Below are 26326 nucleotides of genomic sequence, written 5' to 3' on the forward strand. Positions count from 1 at the left end.
ATTTTCCTTGTTTTCACAGGTATAACGAAGATCAAGAGGGATATTGTGTTTGCTGCCAGCCTTTCCTTCTATGCTTTTTTTTTTTTTTCTTTAAGACATTGAAAGACAGAATTAACATTGAACATAATTGTTTTATTTGTGTCCAACAAGTATAATTGGTTTTTATTTTCATCAAAAAGCACAACATATTTTGTACATACATTTTATCAGTTTTAATAAAACATTCTGTATGATGATTTTATTTTTTTTTCCACATAGATAAAAAAAGTTCTTTTTTGTGAGTAATAGAGGTACACTTATAGTAGAAGATACACCGGAAGCTGTGGTAGCAGCAGAGGCAGTCCAGCCGAGGCAATGTAGGACAACTGAAAGAGACCCAAACCCACAGCAGGGGGGGGGTGTCTGTATAACATTTAAAGCTAGGTTACATTCACAGGTTTCCACCCTAGTGGTCTGCCCTTGAAGTGGGTGCATGCTTAAACTTTTTCCCCCATGACTCCTTGGGTTGCATGAACAAGGTCCCTGGTAGCTTAGGCTGTCAATGATTTCCATTCGTAGGTGTCTCTTGTAAGGTAGTGTGTGGGATCTCTGCCTCCTGGGGTTCAACCTTCTTTTTGAAGAAATCCGACACAAAGAATACCTGTAGGGAGTCACAATATTGTAGAAATTGAGTGAGCTGAATTGGTATTAGAACAGTGCAACATTGCCAGCAGTCTTTGTTCCCAATGTATTTTTCCCATTAATTACGTCCATAGAGGTTTCATAATCTCCTTTATGAGAGTATTTGAAAATCAGATGAAAAGACAAGGTACAAGAATGTGTGCTTCATGGGAATGTAGTTCATTCCGACATTAAAGATGACATTTTAAATAAAAACAATGGGGAAAACTACTGATTTTATTTTTAAAAATAAGTATAGAAACAATGCATTTCTTTACTGCAAAATATTCAGATATACACTGATCAACCACATCATCAAAACCACTGACAGGTGCAGTGAATATCATTAATTGTTACAATGGCACCGGTCAAGGGGTGGGATATATTAGGCAACATGTGAACAGTCATGTGTTGGAAGCAGGAAAAATGGGCAAGCGTAAGGATCTGTGCAACTTTGACAAGGGCCAAATTGTGATGGCTAGATGACTGGGTCAGAGCATCTCTAAAATGGCAGGTCTTGTGGGGTGTTCCCGGTATGCAGTGGTTAGTACCCACCAAAACTAGACCAAGGAAGGACAACTGGTGAACCGGCAACAGGGTCATGGGCACCCGAGGCTTATTGATTCACGTGGGGAGTGAAGGCAAGCCGACTAGTCTGTTACATTACATTCACGTTAATGATTCAAAATTGGTGGTACAATATTGATGCTACAAACTTGTAGCAATTATTTTGACCTCTTCAACTCTGCAGACCCACCCGTAGATCCAAAAGGAGGCGTTATGTCACAAAAAAAAAGGTTACGCTTAAAACATTCAAGTCTCCAAATATATATAAGTCAGGCATATGGGGTATTGTTTTAAAGCGTAGAATCTGAACTTTCATAGGTAACCATAACTTCTACATTTATATTACATAAAATAACAAAATAAGGCCTGAAAACATTTGCTTCACAGATCAGTGCCACTTAAAGATCATGTGATGGAAATATTAATATGAATATAAAATTCTTAAAAATACCTCTTAAATTGACATCACATATCTAATGAAAGCTCTCATTCTCGTTGCTGTAAAATGTAATTTTAAGAAGAAAAAATAATTCTTCTAAAACTTGCTACTATCTAGTGGAATAAAATAAGACTATTCAGAGAGAGACAGGGTTAACGGTCATAGTTACACTGACTTCTTCCAAGAGGCGATAGCCTGCTTGCGGTTAAAAGTATAACAACTCACCACTAGTAAAGCCATAATTGCTCCTTGTATGAGGCCTGTGAGCACGTCACTCCAGTGATGTTTGTAGTCCGAGATGCGGGACAATCCCGTATAGATGGAGGCAGCGATCAGGAAGAACTGGATCGTGGGTCGAAGGAGTCGTGCCCACTCAGCTTGCATTCTTGCTTGAAGATAAAGCTTGGAGAAAATACAAGTATTATTTCTCAAATTGTATGCGAGAATGTTTAAATATGCTTGTTACCCTTTCAAACTTGTACTTCACACGTAATTATGGGACATTCCGATCCTCACGTGAGAACGTCATTTACTAGGTTGACTTCCACAAGTCACATTTTTTTAGTGTACTGTGATTGTGTACACACTCTGTGTCATTAGTTACTCATTAGTGTAAAGTTTTCATGTAACTGAAAATCCCATGCTACATGATCCAATCTCAGTTTACAAAGTGGTTAATTTTTCTTCTCTTTTGCCTGAGGGCATGTGCCAAAAATGTTAGCGTGACACATCAAAGTTATTTTAATCACGTTGACGACTACACAATGACTCCAAAACCGGAAATGAAGCTTTAAATGTTAATGACTATACCATCAAGCAACAGGTCTATTTAAAGGAGTATTGTGAAAGTCATTAATAATTTATAGGTTTGAGTAATGTTTGTAATCTTACCTAAACAGGTCTGGTTAAAGAGTTCAATTCCATATCGGTGGTCAGATATTTTTGAAAAGCTACTTCAACATTGACTTTCTGGGAGCTACTGAACTCTGACCTTGAGTGTGATGGTATCAAAGTGTTGTGCACTTTAGACATGTTTTTAATGCTTGTCCTCTCTTGAGAAGATAAATTCTGTTTGCAAAATGCTGTAATGGAGAAGTTCAGTAGAATGCAGTCTTCTTAATATTGCACTTTTAAATCAATAAACATCCCTGTGAAAGATAATAGGGGGCTTCTGATGGACAATTAAATGGAGTAAAGCATAGAAATCTACATAAACATTAAGTCCATTTCCAGGTCTTTCAGAAACAATGTAGCAATTTATTGGAAGAGTTTTGAAATTAATGTAGTTTGTGATTGAATGAGTAAAGGAAATGCACAGTGTGGTTCAATTGTGACCTGATCATCTAACAGCTCAGAACAGTTCAAGAATTAAAACAAATTTGACTTAAGTTTAAAGAAAAGCGTAAAAGACAATGAAGTGATTATTTCGTGTTCAAAACAAGTTAAGCTCAATCGACAGCTTTTGTGGCATAATGTTGGTCATTATCAGATAATAAGGTTTTATGGTGGTCAGGACTTGTATCATGTTAAATAGGTCTATTTTGCAATAATAACCATCTGACTTATAATTATCCTACTAATTACAAGACTAGGCCTACATGCCAAATAAATAAATGGACAAGAAATTTTGATTTAAGTTTAAATTATTTTGTTGGCTTACCTGTAAAAATTGCATAGTGATATATAAAGTAGGAAAGATAACTCGCAATACCTGGACGAATGGTGAAAAATGACTTCCCCGGATGTGTGGTCCTTATTTAAGAGTATTAGACATGGATTGTGTGATTGACCAATAAGGATCAAGTATTCCAGAGAGCCATATAATATATCTAGTATATCAGTAGTGAGGATGAGATTTTTACTATTAGGCTAATGAAAATTTTGGGGGATAAATGTGCTTAGTTGACATGGCAAGACAAATAACATAAGCGTAATTAAAATGACACTTACTGCCAGGAACAGCATACAGTACATGGAGAATGAGGAGTGACCCGAGTAAAAGGAGAGTCTGAAATGGAGAGAATCAAATTATTAATGCGGGCAAAGCAGGAGGCCTGCTTTACTACATGTGATGTGTGTTTGTGCAACAGTATGAAGCCATAAAATCCAAGCTGACATGTGTTTTGCAATTCTGTAAACACAAACAAAGGATTACATTGACAAGTTGGTGGGATGGAATCCAAACATTGAGTCCCAAACTGTGCAAATATTTGCACTGTTCCATTTGGTCCCAAAACACACTCCCTTTGAAAAAGTGCGCTCATACTCTTTTCTGGGTGATAATGCCATGCGTTAACCGGTGGGGGTCGGGGCAGGGGAAGTGTGAAAAGCGCACAAGAATGTAGGGTGGTCTGACTATCCGGCAGGCTTTTGTGTTTTCCGGTTTACTTAAGCTCAGGCTACAGTGTTGACAAGGAGCATCCGCCCCCCGACTGACAGCAAATAATGTTGGAGCAATCTGAGCAGAACGATGACGACTGACACAGGTGTTAACTATTAAAAACCTGTTAACAGCGTAAAGATATTGCATTCAGTTAACTATGCCATAAAGTATTTATTCCAGTGGTCATCCACAACAACTATTTTATTTCAGTAATAAAGTTTTGCTGGATAGCTTCCTGGTAGAGGTTATTGAACTGACAAGGAAACATATACTCCTTCGCTATTGATCTAACAAAAGAGTGGGTTTAATAGGATCCAAGCTTCTGCATAAGATAAAATCAGGTCAGATCGGTGTGTTCTTGCTTGGTGATTCATTTAAAAGGACTGGGTCATGAGACAAACTTGAGCTAAAGTGAATTATCTGTGATGAACCAACAATGAAGCATTGACGTCCTTGTAAGGCGGGGTGCCAATGTGTTTGCATTCAAAGGCAAAGAGCAAATGTATAACAATGTAACAAATGAACTTTCTCACAATTAGCAACTCTTCCTGAGGCACCACAGCCCACTGAGCAAAGACTGCAAATTCACACCTCATTGTTGCCCTTCCACATCTGTCCCATTCTCTTCCCTCTCCTCATTCACTCCCCTTCAGCCCAGAATCACCTCAAACTCACCTAAGATCTGTATGTAACAAAAGACCATATCTGATGTATACAAATAATGTAACTTATGTAACATGTTTGGTATCATTTAAAATGTCTCAGTGCCTCTGGTATAGTGTTTTGTCCCCAGGTTTATAAAACTTAATGACAACAAAGTTATAAGGTCTATGCCAAATACTGAATAATTCTGGAGGCCTATCCCCCTCCTTGAAGGTTTAACACCAGGAAGCCAAGAACCCTTTCACCCCCAAATTCTCATTGAACAAAGGATAATACCATTTGGTACACAATGTATATTCTGTCTGGATATTTAAGGAAGGCTGGCCCAGAGCTCAAGGTTCTCTGTAGTCAGATGATCCCACACCTCAATGTGTGTAACTTTAGGGATCTGCATTCAGATTTCCCATGCTTTGCAATTACATGTACTTTTCTCAACTGCCAGGTATGTTCTTTGACTTGTTTCTTTAGCTTGTGTTTTAAATCCTACCTTGCAAATAAATTGTTACTTTTTGATTTATTCTGTATTTCTCTGAAATCATTTATATCAATACTGGGTCTTTAAAATAGGAGAAACCGCTCTGGAGGAACCGAGCAGGAGAATCCCATTTTAAGAATCATTTCTATCATAACTAAATCTTTAATGTAGGAGGAAGCCACTTAAAGACTATCAGTTTGAATCTCATTAGAAACTGATCAAAAGGTAAATGAATAGAAGAGGATTCAGAGTAATCAATAACAAAAGAATAATCAGAAAGAATTTAGAGCTTTAAATCTAAATCAGAGGTCGACTTAAAATTGGAGTCAGATAAAATTAATAACGGGATGAATTTGTAAATTGCAAATTATTAACAATAATTGCTTTACTTCAGTGCTCAGAAAAGACAGAACGCAGAGACCTTCAAGGGGCAAATCTATGTATTTTTAGCAGTTTTGCCTGCCATTTTACATCCTTGAGAATAAAACTGCATTTAAACTTGACCTGGGCGACTCTCTCCTACCCTCTTACGCTCAATTACACATGCCCGCTTAGCAAGAAGACCCTCTTTGAAAGGTGATCCAGGTTATTCTGAGATCAAACCTTCCACAGCTTCTTTTTTGTTCTAATAATGGCATCATCTTCTTGGCAAACACTGGAACCCCTCCAAAGATGTGATTCTCTGAGAGACAGGAACCACACCTAGAGCATTCTGAGAGGGCCTGGGATACTGCTGGCCTTGCGTCTGGCTTTGGAAACCACACAGAAACTCTCAGCACCACTGTGTGCTCTGGAAACGACTTACCACAGGATTACAGAGCACTACAGTGTGTAAACCGCAGACTTAAATTGTAGGTATTCTAAAACACCACAAAATGACCAAGGTGAAGTCTTTGAAGGAAGCCCTTAATTTCAACATTGTGGGAATTTCCTCTCAACACCCTGTTTGAGGTCTCTGTTTAAATTGTTCTGCTAATTGGTCACCTTCCAGTAAATCTGCTTCCTTCTATATAAGATCTATTTTATTGTGAAGCGAAACAGTTTCAAGGCACAGAGTTATGTTGAGGTGAGTCCTCCAACCTTGAATTGGCCATTTTAAAAATTAAACAGTGTCTAATTGGGTGATTCTCATGAAATTTGTCAAGAAAATGTCCTGGTCATATTTAACCCTACATATATATATATATATATGTCATTATTGGGTATGGAGAGTAGATTGATGTGAAAAATGATTGAAAGCATTTTATCAGAAGGCTAAACATAAAATGAGAAAAAATGAAGAGGTTTGAATACTTACGTCGCATTTACAGAGTGCACACAGCTTTCATGTCTTCAGCAACTTTCGGGCATTAAACAGACATTCTCTTGAAAGGTTTCATGAGAATAACTATTTAAATAACAGCAAAACCTGGGGAAGTTTGACAGATTTTGCATGGTCAGCTGGTAAGTATGTTTCCAGGATGGAACCACAAAATGCCCCAAATGGATGCGTTCTGACATAAAGGATTCTTAATTCCACCATGAAGAACAAACTGCCCTTTCTTGCTGACATTTTTTGGACTTCTCAATGTTCAATGCCAAAAAATCTTCCATCCAAAGTTGATTAAAAAACATACATGACAAAATGGTCGAAAAATATAACAAAATGCTTATAGCTTGAGTAGTATGGCTTATCATGTGCCTGATGTCCATAGAATCCTTTGGTCAAGCAGGGTTCAATGTTACCAATTTTTCCATGTTCAACCATATTTCCTGTCACCCATTTTAAAGTGAATGAAAAACCTACTTTTTCGAACTCCAACAGCGTTCATCAGATCTTTGTTAAATTTCGTGTAAATCATCATTACCACACTGACCAATAGTTAAAAGCTAAATCTTGATAAGTTGAACCATTCTCATGTAACAAATTAACAAATGTAATGGTCAGTTGCCAAACAAGATCTAAGGGTGTATCCTTGAAACTAGATATCATTTAAAATGTTCTCAGCATGTGTGGACCTTGGAAACCAAACCCATGACCCTGGCATTGCTACTCCCATGCTCTACCAGAGCTACAGGAACTACTACTGACTGACCAAAGGGAAGTGTAACCTACCTGCCCTCATTGAACTTTGCTGCATCCCCAGTGCAGTTGAAGTCCTCGATGTAAGCCCCTCCTGTACAGTTGATCCGACTCCAGTCAGGTTTGCACACATCCAGGAAGTGTGGTCGAAGCCGGCCGATGGAATACTTGGCAATGTCAGTGAGTGACTGGCTCAGGGCGGCACCAAACAAAAAGGTGCCAATGGCCTTATAGGTACAGGCCACATAACCATTGCAGAAAGACTTTGATTTGATGCGGTTTAGATAGACTAAAAGGCACTCCCCTATGATCATCTGTGATGGGAGAGGAAGGGAAAAATCATTACTTTTCTTTGACCAGGTTCTGGTCAAAAATTGCTTTACAAATCAATCATGTGTCTGAGATGTGAACATTATTGATTTAAAGGCTTATAAGGATGTCCACAAGTGCAAGAATGGAAGACAAGATCGGAAAGTAGTAGCACTTGACAATGCAGCCATCACTGGTGTTTCCCAAACATCTTTATCACAGTTACCCATGTTTAGCTCTTTGACATGTAAATGAGTTTACCACATTGACCTCAGTTAGAGTAGACACCATACTTAATTTGATGCTCACAAGAATGTAAGGGATGGGACTACATTCCATTCAACATGTTGTACCATCTCAGACCACATCTCATTTTCACAAGCCATGTTTTTGAATAGTTTTTGTTCACTGGAAATTTGACACATTATTATTATTTTTTTTATTGTTCCTGTTTGTGTCAAATTAAATATGAGGTCTTACCTAATGTCAATTGTCTATCACTATATTACCAATCCTTAATAATAAAAAAAAACAGCTTGAAAAGAAGATTTTGCATCAGAAGTTTTGAAAGTTATGAGCAATTGTAGGTCTTGGGTAACTTAAGCTAGGCTGGCACTAATATTTACACATTTTGTTTTTGCGTTAGCATTTGAATGTCTGTAGTCTGAATAACCAAGGTGTTTTACAGTGTGTCAATGAGGGTTACCTACAATGCAGCATTTTTAAAGTGTACATTAGCAGTAACCTACATCAAATGTTCTCATAACATTTGGGATATGTGTTTTGCACTTACATGGGTGACTGTGAGGCTATATAGATTTCTAGAAGAAATGTTAACCATAATAAAGTAAACTCAGAGATGTTTCTATTGCATTTAAAAGTATAGTGTTGGCTTGTAAATGATATCCCACTAGATAAAAGCCTGCATTAAAATAAACCATTATGAGATGTAACCACAAAGAGGGTCTTTCAACCATCAACTAAACGTGAAGGTGACATACTGTAACCAATTCATCATGAGAGTTTTTGTGGGAAATTGTAGTGGGTAGAAGACTAGCAAAAACATTTCAATTGTGTTGGTTGGCTTTGGAGCCTTCGTCTCAAACTTGTAAAGGTCAATCACAAGAATGAAATGCAGAACACCCACTTTGTCTTAAAGAAACAGTTCAACCATAAAGGAAAAGTCTTATCATTTACTCTGTCATTCCAAACACATATGATGCACACATAAGTAGTCAATATGGCTCATGTCCTATATTCCAATTTTTTAAATCATATCATAGCTTTGTGTAAGGAACTGACTGAAATTTTAGCCGTCACTCGCTGAAAATCATCCCTTTCAAATTTCATTTGTGCTTCAACATATTCAAACTTGGAGCATTAAACCAGGTTTACCATCAATGACGATGTCTTGTAACAAACATGACTAACTTCGGTCTGTTCCTCACATGAAGCTTTCGTTTAGCTTTAGAGAACTTGGAATATAAAGCGTATAGATGAATAGAGTTGTAATGACTAATAAGGTGATTAGTTTTCCTTTTTAAAACTTGACATATGTTGTCACTAGGGCCACGTCCACACTAATACATTTTCCTTTAAAAAAAAAAAGCATCAACTTTGCTATGATTATGCCTCTTGTCTACACTAGAATGGCATTTTCCTCCATAGAAAATATAGCTTTTTGAAAACTATCCATTACCACGGACTTTGGAAAACAATGACATTATAAAACTGGTTATGAAACCAACAATGTAAATGACAACAGAATTTTCATTTTTGATTGAACTATTAAGCATGCAAGACAGTAAGTTCTCTGAACTGTGGTTAGATCTCAAAATTCAGTTTCAAGTGCTCTAGCTGACAAGAGAGCAGTCCTACTGGCCAGAGAAGCACGCAATAAACAATAGAGGCAGAGAGAGACAGGAAGGGGTGAGCTGCTAGTGTAACAAACAGACAGGCACTTACAGTAAGCAAAGTGATAGGAATCATTACTCCTCCTAATAACTGATAGGTAATGGTGTCTTCTTTATATGGGTAGCTGATCGAGTCATCGTTACAGAAAAATCCTCGTTTGAATGTTTTTTTTTGGATATCGAGTATTGCGAATGGAAGTCCAACTAGTATAAAATAAAAAAGGCAGTGAGAGAGAAAAACAAAAGGTTAAGAGGGGTTTGTGTTCTTTTCTCCGCAATTCAAGCAAGTTATGTCCTAAAGGGAGGTGCTCATACAGAAAGAAAAGCTGTGAATTATGCAGACATTAGGATTCCCAGGGACAAAGTGTTAGGTGGTGGTAGTGTGGCAGCTGGGTTTTTGTGTAACTGAAGCTATTCTTGTTGAAATGGGTTTTATTACTTTGTTTTCAGTATACAATACAAAAAGGAATGCACAGTAAGAAAGTAAATGGGGTCAATTGTAGTTTCATGTTGACACAAACATTGTGAACAAATGCATGAGAAGGATGACTGTGTTAAGACATCACCAGCATAGAACATTACAAGCCTGCCTGGGACATGAAAGTTCCTAAAGCATGGCAGCAAATCATGTGGTAGGGATTAAGACGTTAACCCAACATGCAGTTAATATGAAATGCTTTTACTCTATGTGTGCATGTCATTTCCCCTACTTTAATATCCCTAAACCGCTCCGGCTGCTAACAGCTAAAATCAGCCATGTGGATCAGAGAAGTTTACCCAGCATTACCAAGAACTCTCTAAAGAGGACAGCTCCTTAAATTACAGTCTCTTGCTATCTCTGTTGAAAGCTGCATTGTCATGGTCTACGATCTGCTCGCTATACGTATGGGATTTCAGAGGGATCGTTTTTCAGATCAGCACTTGCACGCTTTGCACACTGCCTGGACTGGCAAGGCAAGTGGAAGCTGAGGGTTGCTTACAAAGAGGAAAAGCGCAAATCCTGCAATATGGGCAGTTTGCGGTTTTCGTCAAGCTAGAGAAATGAGTCATTCACACCACAAACAATATGCAGTATTCGCTCACACACTGGGAACACTGTGCCAAACACCACTGTGTCTGCAATGGTCTAAATCGGTATCAACATCAAACATTCCGGTTGTTCTCAGAAAGTATTCCTGACACTTGAAGAGACAATTTTAGATGCAAAAAGTATTTCATCTGTGCTCCAGAAGATATTAACTATCACTCTTATCACATTTCAGACTCAATGTCTGCCAATATTTCTGAGATACACATCAAAAGAGGTTTCTTCCATCAAGTTTAGTTTCTTTTTCACATAATTTTGTTCAAAATGTTTGATGCAAATATTTGCACAAAAAATTAACTATGTCAGTTACGAATAAACTTAACCATAACAGTACTTTGTATAATGTCTGGTCTTCAGTTTTGTACACAGAACACTGTACCCAAACACTGACCCTTAGTAAACACATTGAGGAAGCGTCTGTGGTTTGGTTGGATACCCGAGAAGCCTTTCATGATGAAAACCACAAATTGCCAAATTCAGAGTTGTCTTTTCAAAAAAAATTAAAAAACTTTGAAAAGCAATACAGGGTGCATTCAGATACATTGAGCCAAAAAATACCTCAAATCAGAACCAAATTTAAAACACCTAATCTCAAGGCAATTTCTTGTACTAAGTGGACATCCTTGCCTAAGTGGAGGTAATGCAAAGCAACATGCCCAGAATTTTCTTAGACAAAGTAACAAAAACAATGGTACGAAGCAAAATAAAATTTCTTTATTTTATTCTGACCCCATGTCTACAATGGATGTGTATGGAATATGGCATATTGCACTGCAATGCAACAAGACTAGATCGCTTACATTTTGGTCAAGTGAGCGGTCTATACTGGAAGCTACCATTGCATCCAGTTGACAGACATCCCATTTCAATTTTTTAGCTATGAATATTTTTCGTGTATTTAAATACCTTCTGACCATTACATAAAAGCCAGCTTGTACATTTAGGGTATCTGGCCTTATAATTTAATCATCTTCTAATTCCCTTTTAGTTGATTTTAACTATATGTATTCATGCAGTTGTTAAATCAATGATGTGATGCTTATTTTTGTTTTGTCTACAGTGGCAAGAAAGAATTAGCTGTTTTTCTGCATTAATTGATCAAAGTGTGATCTCATCTTCATCAAAGCCACAAGTATAGACAAAAATAACGTGCTTAAGCTAACAACAAAAAGGTTTAATCAATGTCTTTATTGAACACATCCCATTAAACATTCACAGTGGAAAAATAAGTGAAGCCTTTGATTTAATAACTGGTCCATCCTCCTTTGGCAGCAATGACCTCAACCAAGCGTTTCCAGAAGCTGCGGTATAGCTACAGTAGCTGTAGACCTACATGTTATTGGGTTAAGGTCTGGGCTATGACTGGGCCACTCTGAAATGTGGATTTTCTTTTCTTCAAGACATTCACTTGTGGATTTACCTGGATGATTAGTGTCATTGTCCTACTCAACTTCTACTTAGCTTCAGCTGGCGCACAGCCACTCTAACATTATCCTGTAGGATATCTTGATAAACGTAGGAATTATGTTTTTCCATCAATGATGGCAAGCGGACCAGGCCCCAAAGCAGCAACGTTACCCCAAATCACGATGCTCCCTCCACTGTACTCCACCGCTGGGATTATGTTTTCATGTTAGTATGCAGTACCCTTTTAACACCATATATAGAGCTGAGAGTTCTTCCCAAACAATTCCTTAGTTTCATCAGTCCACAAAACCTTTTCCCGGTAGCATTGTGGACTGTCAAGGTGGTCTTGGGCAAACTTGAGGCATGCAGCAATGTTTTTGTTGGAAAGTAGCAGCTTCCTTCATGGTGTCCTGCCATGGACACAGTGACTGTTCAATGTTTTCCGTTTAATAAACTCCTGAACAGAGATGTTAACCAGTTCCAATGATTCCTTCAAGTCTTTAGCAGTCACTCTAAGGTTCTTTTTTTTACCTCATTGAGCATTCTGCTGTGTGCCTTTGAGTCATCTTGGCTGGACACCGTAGCCACAGGACTAAATCGTCTCATTTATAAACAGTTTGTCTAACTGTGGACAGATGAATTTCTAAGCTCTTCGAGATAACTTTGAATAAAGATGGAAAGGGTTACAAAGCAACAATACTTGATCGTAGGTCTTCTGAGATCTCTTTTTTTGCAAGGCATGGTCCAAGTCAGCAGATGGTTCTTGTGGATAACAAACTCAATTTTTATAAATTAAAGTAGCTCTAACCCACGCCTTCAATCTTGTTTCATTAATTGGATACCAGGTTTGCCAATTCCTGACTTTTGTTGACATCATTAGTCTAAAGGTTCATATACTTTTTCCTAACTTACACTGTGAATGTTGGAATGATGCATTCAATATGTACAAGAACATTACAATCATTGTTATTAGTTAAAACCGATAAATAAATCCTTCTATAAGGAGCATATTTTCAATTACTGAGTGAAACATATTTAGATTTTTTTTTCTTCTGGGTCTTAAAGTAAAATGTCATGTGGTGTAACCATTCAGAAAAACTAAGACACATTAAAACCTGAAATGCATAACATAATGCATTACATAAAACAGAGAGGACCTTTTTCTAAATTAATGATTAAGTTGAGATGTACACTGTATTAAAAGGTGCAAGCAAAGTATTTTAATACTGTATCTCCTACTTTTTATGTAGTTGTGTCAAAAATGTATGAAACCAAACTGGACAAATTACATTTATACAAACTTGACAAGTGTGTTAACTAGATATTTATCACCCCAGACAACCCTGAAGCAATACCTTGGGCCTTATTCATAAAACGCAAAAAATTGTAAATCATACATATATCCATTCCTACATAGTTGTTACATCCAGTGGGGAAATTGTTGCATCTGTGCGACTTCATTTTTGTATGAATAATTCATAAATATATAAAGTTCAAGAATTAATCTCATTCCATGAGAAATTGTTTAGCTAAATACGCAACAACCCCCCATACAAAATTTTACTTTATTTGTACTCTACTGTTACTTAAGTTTAACCAAGTGCTTACAGCTGATTGGTCTGTGTTAGTGAACAAGCTGTAATGACGTGCCGCTTTGTCGATTCCAGTGTAGACAACCTCAAGCTGTTTTAGCACAATGCATCAATGGCCGCTGCTAGACGCTGCATGTTAGATGGCCCATCACATATTAAAATTACTTGAACAGCTGCATTCAATCACAATAACCTGCTCTATTAAAATGGCAGTTTGCACCTGTTAGTGGTCAGGAGTATTGTTGATACAGCTGCTCTTTGGTGTCTATTAAGCAGTTTGTTCACTTAAAATGATGGGCCACATCCTGTGGGTTAAACAGTCAGTTAAACCCTCTAGAAGACTTTTTGGCTACTTGGAAACCAGCTTAGTTCATTAATGGTGTTATTATTGTTAACAAAAAAAAAAGAAAACAGTTCACAGTAAAATTAAACTAAAAAGGTTTTTCATGACTCCAAAAAAAAAAAATAAGAAGAAACTGTAGAAATTGATGGCATTAAACTTAATTATATTAGTTAATGCATCAACTTTGGCAGCCCTAAAATACAACAAAAATAAAACACTATAAAAACATGTTGCAGAAGTTCTGGGATGAAATGTCCACTGTGTAGCTCTAAAATAGAAGCTCTATTGAAACGTCAACAAAACCCATCTACATAACCCAAACCTTAAACCTAACGATAGTGTTATAAAACATTTTACATGTGATTTGTGTGAAGGGGAATAAAAGTAATTGTTGTTGTAGTACCTCTAAATGTTCATTTCACCTTTGATACTTCCAACAAGCCACGACAAATAATTCTGCAAAAATGTAGTTTACTGTGAAGTAACTGGATTCTATTAAACCAGGTAAGAAGAAAAAAACTGAACTAAAACTAAACTGACGATCAAATTAAAATAAAAGCCAAATTAAAAAGACTGGGCATGTCTTGTGCGGATGCTGTCCGGGATTACTTACACTACAAATAGGAATTGTGAAGCCCACTGTGTACAGCACAGTGGAGGTGACTGTGCCGTTGTGGAAGGGATAGCTGATGCTCTCATCATTACAGAAAAAGCCCCGCTGATACGGTTTGATTTTACCCAGGTTAAACGCTGCAAGCGGGAGGCCAGCTGTAGGTGAAAAAGGGTTAACAACGGGTTAACAACTCAATAAAGGGTCTACCAACCAATCAAACGTGAGGGCTGATTCCCTGTGTTGATGATTGGCAGCTGCCTAGGACAACTGCCAATTAGAGCACTACACCGGAGTTAAGAATTGCATGACGCCTGTGGATTTATGATGACAAAGCATCTTCAGATAGGACACCTGGAAGGTGGTATAGGAGACTCTGAATCAGTTGTTTCAGTGACATCATCATCATATATACAATGGGTTATTTTACACCAATAGTGTCTGGTGTCATTTTGCCATTATTGTAGTCTATACACATTGCTCGGTGAATTCTTTCAAAAGATTTCTCATTGAATCACATGTTCAGCATAATATATTGATTTCACTGATTTATCGACAAGACCGATAAATCGGACAATATTTTACCATTTTGAGATAATCTCCACTAACTTGAGTGATTAACGCATATGGTCATTTCACCTAGTGTCAGTCCCAAAAACTACCAATAGAATTGTCAACTAATATAATGGGTTCACTTCATTTAGCAATTTTGTGTACTAGAGGTAAATGGATATATCGGTTTTACTGATTAATCAGTGCCGATAGTTGCTTTTTGGAACTATCGGTTATTGGCACAAATCTATGTTGATAGTTTGTTTTTATAATGGATGGATGATTGTTTTTATAATAGATGGATGATTGGATACCCGGCTAACGATAACGATTTTCCACCTCCCCTCGAGTAAAACAATAGTTTTTGTACTGTTTTGGAAACCATTCATACCACTTTTAGCATAGCTTAACGTAATTTATAGGTATGACGACAATACTAGGGGTGGAACGGTACACAGAAGTCACGGTTCGGTTCATACCTTGGTTCAGACATCACGGTTCGGTACGATTTCGGTACAATGGAGTGAAAAGCAAAACAAAAATATAGATAGCATTTTTATCATTGTCTTAAGCCTTGTATTTTTTAAATGAGTTTTATTAATAAAGGCTTAGAACCAGTTTATTTGTAGTGCACTGACAATAGTTTTATACAATTAGTTTATTAATAAAAATTAATAAAAAGACCTTAAGATATGTTTGGTAATTGTACCTGAATGAATTTAAAATTAATTTGCTATATTTCAGATCAATATATTTGTTTTCCTTAATTTTAATTAACCCTAACTTTATTCTCATCTGAATTATAAATAATTGATTTCCGTATAATATAATACTACCATTAAAAACACATTTGATTTTCTTTTTTAAGCAACGTAGAATGTGTAACTTAAAAATAAACAGATTAGTGCTATGAGGACAAGAAATGAAAACCAATGCGATATGATGAATGTCCAAAAGATAGAACCCACAGACTGTTTTGAAATGGGGTTGGATAAATGTTTTGCTTTTAAAACTGTGTGTGTGTGTGTGTGTGTTTTTGGTTGGGTGACAGTTGTAGGTTACAGTCTGACAAGAGTTTAGAGTGTGACAAAAGCACAATGTTGTATTTGATTGCGAGTGTACACAAATAAGTAAACACTTTGTAGTTTGAATGATGTCCTGTATTAACAAAATGATGGAGTATGTTTTTGTTTCCAATGTTCGAACGCGCCCGCGCGCCTCTCTCTCTCTCACTCACACACACACACACTACAGCATTACAATCTTGACATCGCAGCCTGTTTATTATGCTGCGTTCACACCAAACGTGAATAGAGCTAAATTTATCGCTATCTAGAGTTTTATTTTTTTTTTCCCCTTGTATTCTCTGTGCAAATTCGTGCACCGAACCGTGACACCCGTACAGTTTCGGTTCAATACGAATAACTTACATGTACCCATAGACAATAAATACAATATTATTGTAAATTATATCACATAAAAAGCGGTAGCTAACGTTACTTGAATCAAGCAAACAAATAGCTTTTGTTTTTGCTCCAAAAAGCTTGACTTACCTCGAATTTCACATACGATTCCTACACGTTATGAGTTTCCATCAGACTCGCGTGGTTGACGCTGTGTGCTTCAAGATTCTGACGCAAGTGCTAAGATTCCGATTGGCCAAGAGAAAAAGTGCTAAGATTACGATTGGCTCAGAGAAATGTCAATTATAAGAATTATCCAATAATGTTTCTCAATTCTAGCCTCCATGGCATGCAGATGAAGGGCGGGCAGCATAGGTTTAATAGTACCTGTAGGTTTAACCTGTAGGTTTAACAGCATAGTGATTAGGGTTGAGCATTTTTTTTTTACCCAACCCTAATCACTTATGTATAATGTCTATTTTTATGTACACTTTGTCTTTTTATGGCAGTGTCAAAGAAAAATTAACATTCTATGGCAAATCAAGCAAATAAAGCGTAAATTTGTATTCTTCCAACGCAAATATTGTCCTTCCTTATTGGTCACTCCAAAACAAATGACTTCTGTTGTATGCAACCTCTTAAATTTTTAGCCATTTTGCTTATGCTGGCATGTCTTTATCTACTCCATATCACAATGATGGGCTTTGTCAGTCTAAAGTCTAATGTCAGAGTATGTGTAAACTACGAATCCTCCATAGCCTCAACCTATTGTTAATGCTGGTGCAATGCATTGAGAAAACAGCACAAGTCCTCAATCCTCTCCCAGTAAGAGTATACGAGTCTGATATTTACACAATGCACAAGACATGCACGCACATGTAGATAAAGCTTGGCATTTAAGCCTGAAAGGAGGAATCATGGCACACACCAAAATTGTTTCATGCTTCCCTAAAGCCAAATATTTATTTATTTTTTAAAACTGCTAAACAATAATGTGTAGTAATAGTTATCGAACGCGTCACAATTGTGAAAGTCTTTCAAATTCAAACTAATGAATTCATCCCTTGACTTTAATGTGCACTGTTCTACTTTGTATTTTGGTGGTACCGGTGGCATGTAAATATGCATTTGCCAATGCAAAATGACAGGAAACCTTCCCAGAAAGGCACATGTCTGACTTGAAATCAGACATTGTAAACTACTTTTAGATATGACAGATATGACCAGCATAGGAATTAAATTGAAGTCAGTTGATAAATACAACCATTGTACACCTTGTGGTCTGGATGTTATACTTCTTCATACTTATTCTACCAACCTGGCACCTCTTTCAAAGGGTAAAAATCAACCATCCCTCATTTGAATGTGACTCAGTTGGCAACTTTCTACAAAAGGCTCTACTTGTTTGTTGGGTAAAAAGGATGCTGTTTTTCTGCAGGCACATAGAAAACCTACTCATCAAAACTTTCGTTGTGAATGCTCTAAACTCGAATAGACTATTGATAAACCAATTAGTCATATAATGAATGTGAACTATTGTACATGGTTTACACATCTTGAGCAATGGATTTCCATTACTTATTCCACTTGTGATTACTGGATAAGGATTAGAAAATCATTTCATAGAGATTACACTCACAAAGGGCCATTTCTAACCAACAAAACAATATTAAACTGAGCATAACTAGAAAATATGTCATTATAGGAATTTCCATTAATTTTTCAGTTGTTCATGAGTGTAGGAACCCTATATTTAGCTAATACACAGTGCATACAATGCAAGATGAATACTATGAAGTGAATTAGGGTCATATTTAAACATGGTTTACATGTTTTAACATGTTTAACCTTGCTTATGAGTCAGCAAACAATGTACACAAAGCATAGTTGTCCCACATGTTCCAATGATCTAGATTGGCCTAATTTCCACAAAATTACATCCATTATATATAAAATTATAAAATCCATTATAATAGTTTACTGGCCGCTGTATTTACCATAATGTTTCAGTTGTATATTCCCTCAGATAATCCCATGGCTGAGTCATTGTTATGTATAGGTACTCTCTGCATAAAGGTAACGCCCTGACGGAATCTTTTGCTAACGAATATCTTTGCTCATGAGAGTGTACACAGACATTATGACGCACACTAGGGGTGTCATATGTAGTTATTGTGCAAGTAGCATTGTTGAATCCTGTGCAATTAAGTAACAATGTATTACTTCACAGGATGTAACTACACAAATGATGCGTCCAGACTGATATTCAGCTTGCTATGCGGTCTCTTTCAGTAAAGCACGTATTTACATCTAAAATAGGCCTACTAAATGTAGGCTAACCACCTTATTTACAGCAATATGGCTTATCCAAACTAGGTTAGATGTTTTAAATGACTGACACTTCTCTACATGGGTTAAAACAATGGTACAACAGTTAAAAAACGCAATTCTCTTTGCAATTCAAATTATACTTACCGAGAACTAGACACACGATATCAAGCAAAACAAATGGAATTCCTCTGGGTTCGAACATCGTTGCGCGTGTCCGTATACTTGAGGGGCTCAAATCAGATTATAAAGGCTTAATATAAAGTAGCGTCCACCTTTAATGCTCTATTGAATGACAGAAACTACAGGAACGCGCGCGAAGGTAAGCCGCAACAGTCTTACTAACACTGACTTCCAAATCGCGACTAATAATCAGCCGTACAAGAGACAGAGCGAGCTGTTTTGCTGCAGGTTTTCAGATAAACTGAGCATTTCAACGCATGAGGATAAAAATACGCGACGACGAGCCGGTATGTGGTGATGAGGTTGGTCGGAATAAAAGGGGTCGGTTGCCTGTGAGTGGTATCGTTGAGTTTGTGAGGCACACTTGAGAAATGCTGTTGGCTGTCATGATGGGCGACAGCTGATGGTGATCACAGCCTATCGCGTGTCTCTCAGCGTTCCACGACAATCCACGCCCGCCTGATGCCTCGCCCACAAATGTAATTATGTCAAATCTATTTCTCAAACTAGAGACTCCGAGGTACTGATCCTCGTTTAGTAGTGGTACATCTGGCCTTCCACATCTCTTTCTGTCTTTGAAGACTGTAGTGTACACCTTTGTATGAAATCTTCAGTTTTTTGGCAATTTCAAGCATTGTATAGTCTTCATTCCTCAAAACAATGATTGACGGACGAATTTCTAGAGAGAGCTGTTTCTTATTTGCCATTTTTTACCTAATATTGACCTTAAGACATGCCAGTCTATTGCTTACTGTGGTAACTCAAAAACAAAGACAATATTAAGCTTCATTTAACAAACCAAATAGCTTTCAGCTGTGTTTGATATAATGGCAAGTGATTTTCTAGAACCAAATTATCAATTTAGCATGATCACTCAAGGATAAGGTGTTGGAGCGATGGCTGCTGGAAATGGGACCTGTCTAGATTTGATAAAAAATGACTTTTTTCGGGGGCCTGGGTAATTCAGAGAGCACTGATGTTGACTACCACCCCTGGAGTTGCGAGTTCGAATCCAGGGCGAGCTGAGTGATTCCAGTCAGGTCCCCTAAGCAACCAAATTGGCCCAATTGCATGTATGGCAGAGTCACATGGGGTAACCTCCTCGTAGTCACGATTAGTGGTTCTCGCTCACAATGGGGTTTATGGTATGATCGTGGAGAGTAGAATGAGCCTCCGCATGCTGGGAGTCTCCGTGGTCCCATGCACAACAAGCCACATGATGAGATGAGTGGATTGATGGTCTCAGAAGCGGAGGCAACTGAGATTGTCCTCCGCCACCCGGATTGAGGTGAGTAACAGCGCCACCACGAGAACCTACTAAGTAGTGGTAACTGGGCATTCCAAATTGGGAGAAAAAGAGATAAATAAATAAAGACTTTTTTCAAATATGATGGTGCTGTTTTTACATCAGTAATGTCCTGACTATATTGTGATCAGCTGAATGCCACTTTGGTGAATTAAAGTAGCCTACCAACTTCCTTCCATAAGCGCAAAATCTATACATTATTCCAAACTTTTGGCCAACAGTGTGTGTGTGTGTGTGTGTGTGTGTGTGTGTGTATATATATATATGTATATATATATATAATATAATATAATATATATATATATATATATAGGCTATATATATATATATATAGGCTATATATATATATATATATATTAGTTTATATTGTATTATTTTATCTTTATTACCTGGTCCTTGTATTGTTGTTTTTCAGCCCATACTAATAAATAATACAAATAATAAAGCAAAATATTTTATTCAGCCTAATTTATTTATCTTTTTATATACATGTAACACACTTCTCCACGGAGGGAAGAAGGATAGAGGGTTTGAACTTCAGCGGTAAGACTTTTAATTTGTGCACTCTCACCAGTTACAACTTCACAATGATACAATGAATTCTTTAAGCTACTCAGAAGGGCTTTGTCAGACTCTCAATCCACTGGAGGTTCTGTGGCTGCTTTTATGCCGCTCTCCCCGTGCTCACTGAAATTAGAGACAGGTGCAAGCGCCCTTACCGCTTTCCCTCCCGGACGGGCGCTTGACCATGCCCCCACTGCCACAATATACTTTAATATTTATCTTAATAGCAAATGAATATTATATAAATATCTATATTCATCTATATATCGTATTACAGTAGTAATACGATATAGTAGTTATTTAATTTATTTATTACATTTACATATATGAAAATTATACACACACGCAGTCAGGATTCTAATGGTTCCCCTCCATGTATGCAATGACAGTCTTCGCCTTTTTATTGATTATGCTCGTTAGCTTGTGAAAGTGTCTGCTGTAGTATTCACTGTAATACATACACTGACACGATTACTTTTTTTTATTTTTATTTTTATTTTTTTTTACATTGTAAGCCTGTCTTCAGTTTGATGTGCAGTGCAATAAAGTTGTTTTCTCTACACTTAAAGGTCATCAAGACTCAAGAGTCATATGTAACCTTCATTTAGTAGACTATGCCATATGTCATAATAAAAACAACTACAAATTCTTAATGGTGTGTTGGTACAGATTTAAAAATCGCAATAGGCTACACATCATCATGTGTTGAGTCACAAAGAAATGAAAAAGCGCCGAGTGTTTCTGACCTCTCAAAATAATGATGAAATACTGCCATCTATAGGTGAAGACTGGACAAAACATGTTCATTTCACTGATGGCCAACAACACTTTTCACTTTTGCTTCGCTTTATTCTACTTTGTCCTTGAAATAACAAAAAAAAAAAAACAAACAAAAAAAAAAAATAATAATAATAATTTACAATAAATCAGAACTAATATGTCTCAAAACAAATTATTTCAAGAATACAAACAAACATACAATATTTGACTTTTGGGGGTAAAAAGGGTCATATAAAGCGTCATGTCCCTCATAAAATAATACTTTTAAAGCTATTCTACAGAGTTTCTTGAGTGCTTTGCACCCGGAAGTCTTTGATATCTGACAGGTCTGAACGTCAATAAACCTGTTAAAACTGAAGCCTTGAAACTGCTGAAGATTGTAAATTGTGCACCAATTGTGTTTGGAAGGGTAACCGAAATAAACCCTCCTAATACTGTTAATCTCCAGTAGTGCTATTTGCAAATTCATTAGGCTCTTATTCAAAATAAAAAAATATTATAGTTCTTGGTCTATTTAAAAATAAAAATAAAATTAAAAAATATATTTTCAATGCTTGTCTGACCAGTTATAAATAAATGTTATAGTTGCCGTATAAGTCCATGCGGTCACAAGTCATTGTAATATTTTCCACCAGTAGATGGCGCCACATCTTCAATAAATCAAAAGAAGGGTAACTTTCAAAACAAATCTAAAAATAACAATTATCATTGCAATTCTTTGAACAAATCGTCATATTAACTGTTAGCACAGTTGTCACTTTTAAATACATACATTAAAGCCCTTATAGTCTTTCTCTTACTGACTGAGAAACTAACAATTCAGCAGTTCAAACTACTTTACGTCAAAAAGCAATAAGGCATTTTCTGTCTACTATTCTGTTTTCCAACATGGGGTACAGTCAAGCCCATTTTAACCAATTGTACTCTGTGAGAAAGCTCATCTAAGAGACAAAAGTCATGTCATCTCATAAAATAATTAATACTTTGCCCAAATGGCATTAACTGAGAATATACATCTCACCTTTGCATGATAGTGTACTAAAACTCTAGTAACACTGAATTGCTAGCTTGTGGTAACACTAATGTCCAAAGTACTAGTTCTGGACCCAGAACTTGATTTTTTTTTTTTTTTTTTTTTATACACAGTTTAGGGATAATTAGAAGATTTTTAAACTACTTTAATTTGTATCAGATAAAGAAAGGAATTTTATATTATAGTTTGTGATACATAGCACAAAGTTACAAATGTTAACACAAAATGTGTTCCAACACTGCTCAGTCTGCCGTACCATTTATAGCTGGTGTCTTACAGTACCTCCAGTAGCATAGAATTCTTTCTAAAAGACAGCAATTTATTACCATAGTAGATACTTCTCACTGAAGTGCACAAGTGTATTACAGACATTATGCGCTGTATCTGGATAATACTGCAGATGAAGGATCATTTTAACAATCAAAAGAGTCCATGAAAACTTTAAGGTCATCTTCTGCACTTGACTATCTCATCTGTCTCTTGTCTCTTGCTGTGTTCCTGTTGCGTCACTTGGTTATCTCAGTGTTTGGGTTTGCATATTTGTGCTTGTGCAGTCTTACTTAAGCCAGCTCTTCACTGAAGGCCATATTTTTTAATTTCTACACTTCCTTTTCTCATCTATGATTTAAAGGAATAGTTCAGTCAAAAAGGAACATTTTGTAATCAGTCACTAAATTCTACATTGTTCAAAACCTGTATGACTTGTTTTTCTTCCATGGATTACAAAAAGAGATGTTTGGCAGAAGGTTAAGAGCTGACCCTAACATTTCCTAAATTTGTTTTTTTGTGTATTACAGATCAAAAAAGTCATAAGGGTTTGAGTAAATGATGACAGAATAAAAATGTTTGGGTGAACTATCCCTTTAAGAGCATCAAGCTTTTTTGGCTTCGTTTCTTTGTTTCTGTTTTCGGAGGTGTGCTTCGATCTCGTGACGGAAGAGCAGCATGCCCAGCTGCCCATGCGAGGCCTCGTTCATGGCTTTGGACTGCATGCACATCTTGTACTGGTCCGGGGGAAGTTCATCAGCACAGCGTTTCTCGTGCCAAAGATGGAAGAGGCCGCGTGATGGGGCGCGCACTACCAGCAATTTGCTGTGGAGGTATTTCCTGTACAAATGGACGTCCTCGCCGCCCCAGCCTTTAATGTCCACATCGAAACCACCTGTAAGAACAGGAGTAGTCAAGGAATTCAATAGAAAAAAAAAAAGAAAACGTTAATGTTAATTTAAGCTGGAGCCCTCAAGCAGTAGCTTACTTACGCTGTTGAAATAATTAATAATAATTAAAGGGGTAGTTCACCCAAAAAGGGAAATTCTCTCATCATTTACTCACCCTTATGCCATCCCAGATGTGTATCACTATGTGTATGAAAAAGCACATAAAGGCAGCATAAAATTTAATCCATTAGACTCCAGTGGTTTAATCCATGTCTTTAGAAGTGATCCAATCAGTTTGTGTGAGAACAGACCAAATTAGTACTCCCTTTTCACTATAGATCTTGACATCTGCAGTCTCCTTGGCAATCATGATTTCAAGCTTGAGTACACTTACTATAGCACCATCTATCACTCTGCGCATGCGTCACACAGTGTAATCGAGCTTGAAATCACGATTGCATACGAGACTGCAGATGTCAAGGTTTATAGTGAAAAGAGAATAATATTTTGGTCTGTTCTCACCCAAAACCGATTGGACGCTTCAGAAGACATGGATTAAACCGCTGGAGTCTTATGGATTGCTTTTATGCTGACTTTATGTGAACTATTCCTTTAAGCATACTAAAATAATTATTAAAATACTAGCTGGTTTCAACATCATAGTCTAAAATAAAAAATACTTTTTTGAGACCTGTTCAGTATTCACTGTAAAAATGTTTGCAACCTAAAAATGTGCACCATGTAGTAACATCTCAAATAACTGGTCTGTTTCAAGTCAGGAATATTTTGTTTTGAGACTGAATTAACCTGATTACATTAGGTTACATGTACAGTGATTTTATGAGTCAAATCAGGCAAAAGTAATTCCTTAAAGGTGCTTTAAGTGATATCAGACATTTAGCTAATGACCGCCATTTTGCTAACTTCAACCATGCCAAAACTCCAAACTCCTTGTGAGAATATGTGCCACTGTTAACAAGATTCTGTCATAGCACTTAAAGGTACAGTTCACCCAAAAATGAAAATTATGTAATTGTTTCTCACTACTGTGTTGTTATAACCCCATATGACTTTCTTTCATGACACAAAGGAAGAAATAGTGAAAAAAAAATTTGTTCTCAGTGATGTCATACAATGGCAGTTTATGGTGACCACCTCTTTAAGCTTTAAATGGACACTAAAGTATAATTCAGAAGTCTAATAAATTATTCCATGAGACTCATGTTTGTTATGAAAGCATACGATAAGGTTTGGAGAGAAACAAACTGAAATCAAATGTATTATTTAGTAAAAATATTCACTGAACGTTATTCTCCTCTGCACATTCAAGAGTCTGCACGCAAGCCTTAGAGCTATTTGCAGGAGAGCAACAGTAGTTACGCAGCACGTGCGAGATGGGGCGTTCAAGCGAAAATCATATTATTTTGCTTCAACAGGACCACCAGTGATATTAACAACAGAAAAGCAACATAGCTGCACACAAACCAGAGAACAGAACTTACAAACATGTCTGAAGAATTTGTAGTGGAAGAATATATACATTTAAATGTCCAGATTTATTTGTTTGAACCTGAGTCCTCAATCAAAACGTGTGATGGAGGAGTCTGAAGGTAGCTACCAGTACCACCGCTCCCTATTTGCATATTACACAGGCTGTGTAGTGCATCAACTCCCTAGGTGGGCACCATCTTACCCGAGGGGGTTACCAGAAACTCCACCGGCTGCCTTTACTAGCACATTATATGTTTTTCAAGGACCTGAAAGCAGTCACGGAACACAGACGATCACCTCGTGCTCACACCACACATCATATTTTGGACTGGTGCCAGTTCATAGCAGATGGGACTCAAGGCACAACAGCAAATATAGAAACCAAGTGATCGACAGAATTTCCCTTCTCTGATTAACACAGAATAGATAACTTTAACTTTAAAAGAAGGTCTTATGGGGTTATAACAACACAGGGGTGAGTAAACAATGGCTGACTTTTTATTTTTGGCTGAACTAATCCTTTAAGAACATACAACGGACATCAAGATTTACACTGAAATATGACTTAAACTCCAGGTTGTTTCTCACCTAAACCTAACATATGCCTTCAGAAGACTTGGAATATGATGCAGGAGTCGCATGAACTACTTTTTTAATATTTAAATTGAGGCAAGATCAATTGCCTCAGATCAATTGTATAGCAAAGACGCATGGGGATCTACAGTACATTAAAATACCTCCTTTTGTGTTCGGCAAAAAAAGAAAGTCATACGGGTTTAGAACGACATAGGGGTGGGTAAAAAGTATTGCTTGTAACTAAACGTTTACATTGTAAACCAGTGTGACCAGTTGCAATGCAAACGGATCTGCGGAAAGAAAAAGATTGCGTAAACACTTTCTTTACATATGTCTGTTGTTGTAAAAGAGAAACTTGAATTTCCTCCAGTGCAAACAGTTCCTGCATTTTTGTGCAAAAATGTGTGTATATGCCTGTGTCTGTGAATTACTGTGAAAGTTTG

General features: G+C 36.9%; 2 protein-coding genes and 1 pseudogene across 3 annotated transcripts in view; 1 reads left to right on the plus strand and 2 right to left on the minus strand.

The window, feature by feature from the left end:
- LOC127636388 (exosome RNA helicase MTR4-like) overlaps positions 1–157 on the plus strand; it is a 48575-nt pseudogene extending 48418 nt beyond the window's left edge.
- Positions 112–19378, minus strand: LOC127636389 (phospholipid phosphatase 1-like). Of its 2 annotated transcripts, none has more exons than XM_052116838.1 (6): positions 18941–19378; positions 9524–9675; positions 7283–7563; positions 3617–3674; positions 1892–2068; positions 112–640 (listed from the first exon to the last, which is right to left on the minus strand). In XM_052116838.1, the coding sequence occupies exons 1-6, from the start codon at positions 18996–18998 to the stop codon at positions 539–541; spliced, it is 828 nt and encodes a 275-aa protein (XP_051972798.1). In that variant the 5' UTR covers positions 18999–19378; the 3' UTR covers positions 112–538. The 2 variants fall into 2 exon arrangements, with proteins under 2 accessions (XP_051972798.1, XP_051972797.1); XM_052116837.1 differs by lacking the exon at positions 9524–9675 and adding an exon at positions 14514–14668 and having other exon boundaries at positions 18941–19376.
- Positions 19379–20953: 1575 nt separating this feature from the next.
- LOC127637069 (chondroitin sulfate N-acetylgalactosaminyltransferase 1-like) overlaps positions 20954–26326 on the minus strand; it is a 57833-nt gene continuing 52460 nt past the window's right edge. Inside the window, exon 8 of the mRNA XM_052117927.1 lies at positions 20954–23821. Coding sequence (XP_051973887.1) covers positions 23532–23821 — 290 coding nt within the window. The 3' untranslated portion in view covers positions 20954–23531. The remainder of the gene's footprint in view (positions 23822–26326) is intronic.

Source organism: Xyrauchen texanus, chromosome 44, assembly GCF_025860055.1.
Source record: "Xyrauchen texanus isolate HMW12.3.18 chromosome 44, RBS_HiC_50CHRs, whole genome shotgun sequence".
NCBI classification, from domain to species: domain Eukaryota; kingdom Metazoa; phylum Chordata; class Actinopteri; order Cypriniformes; family Catostomidae; genus Xyrauchen; species Xyrauchen texanus.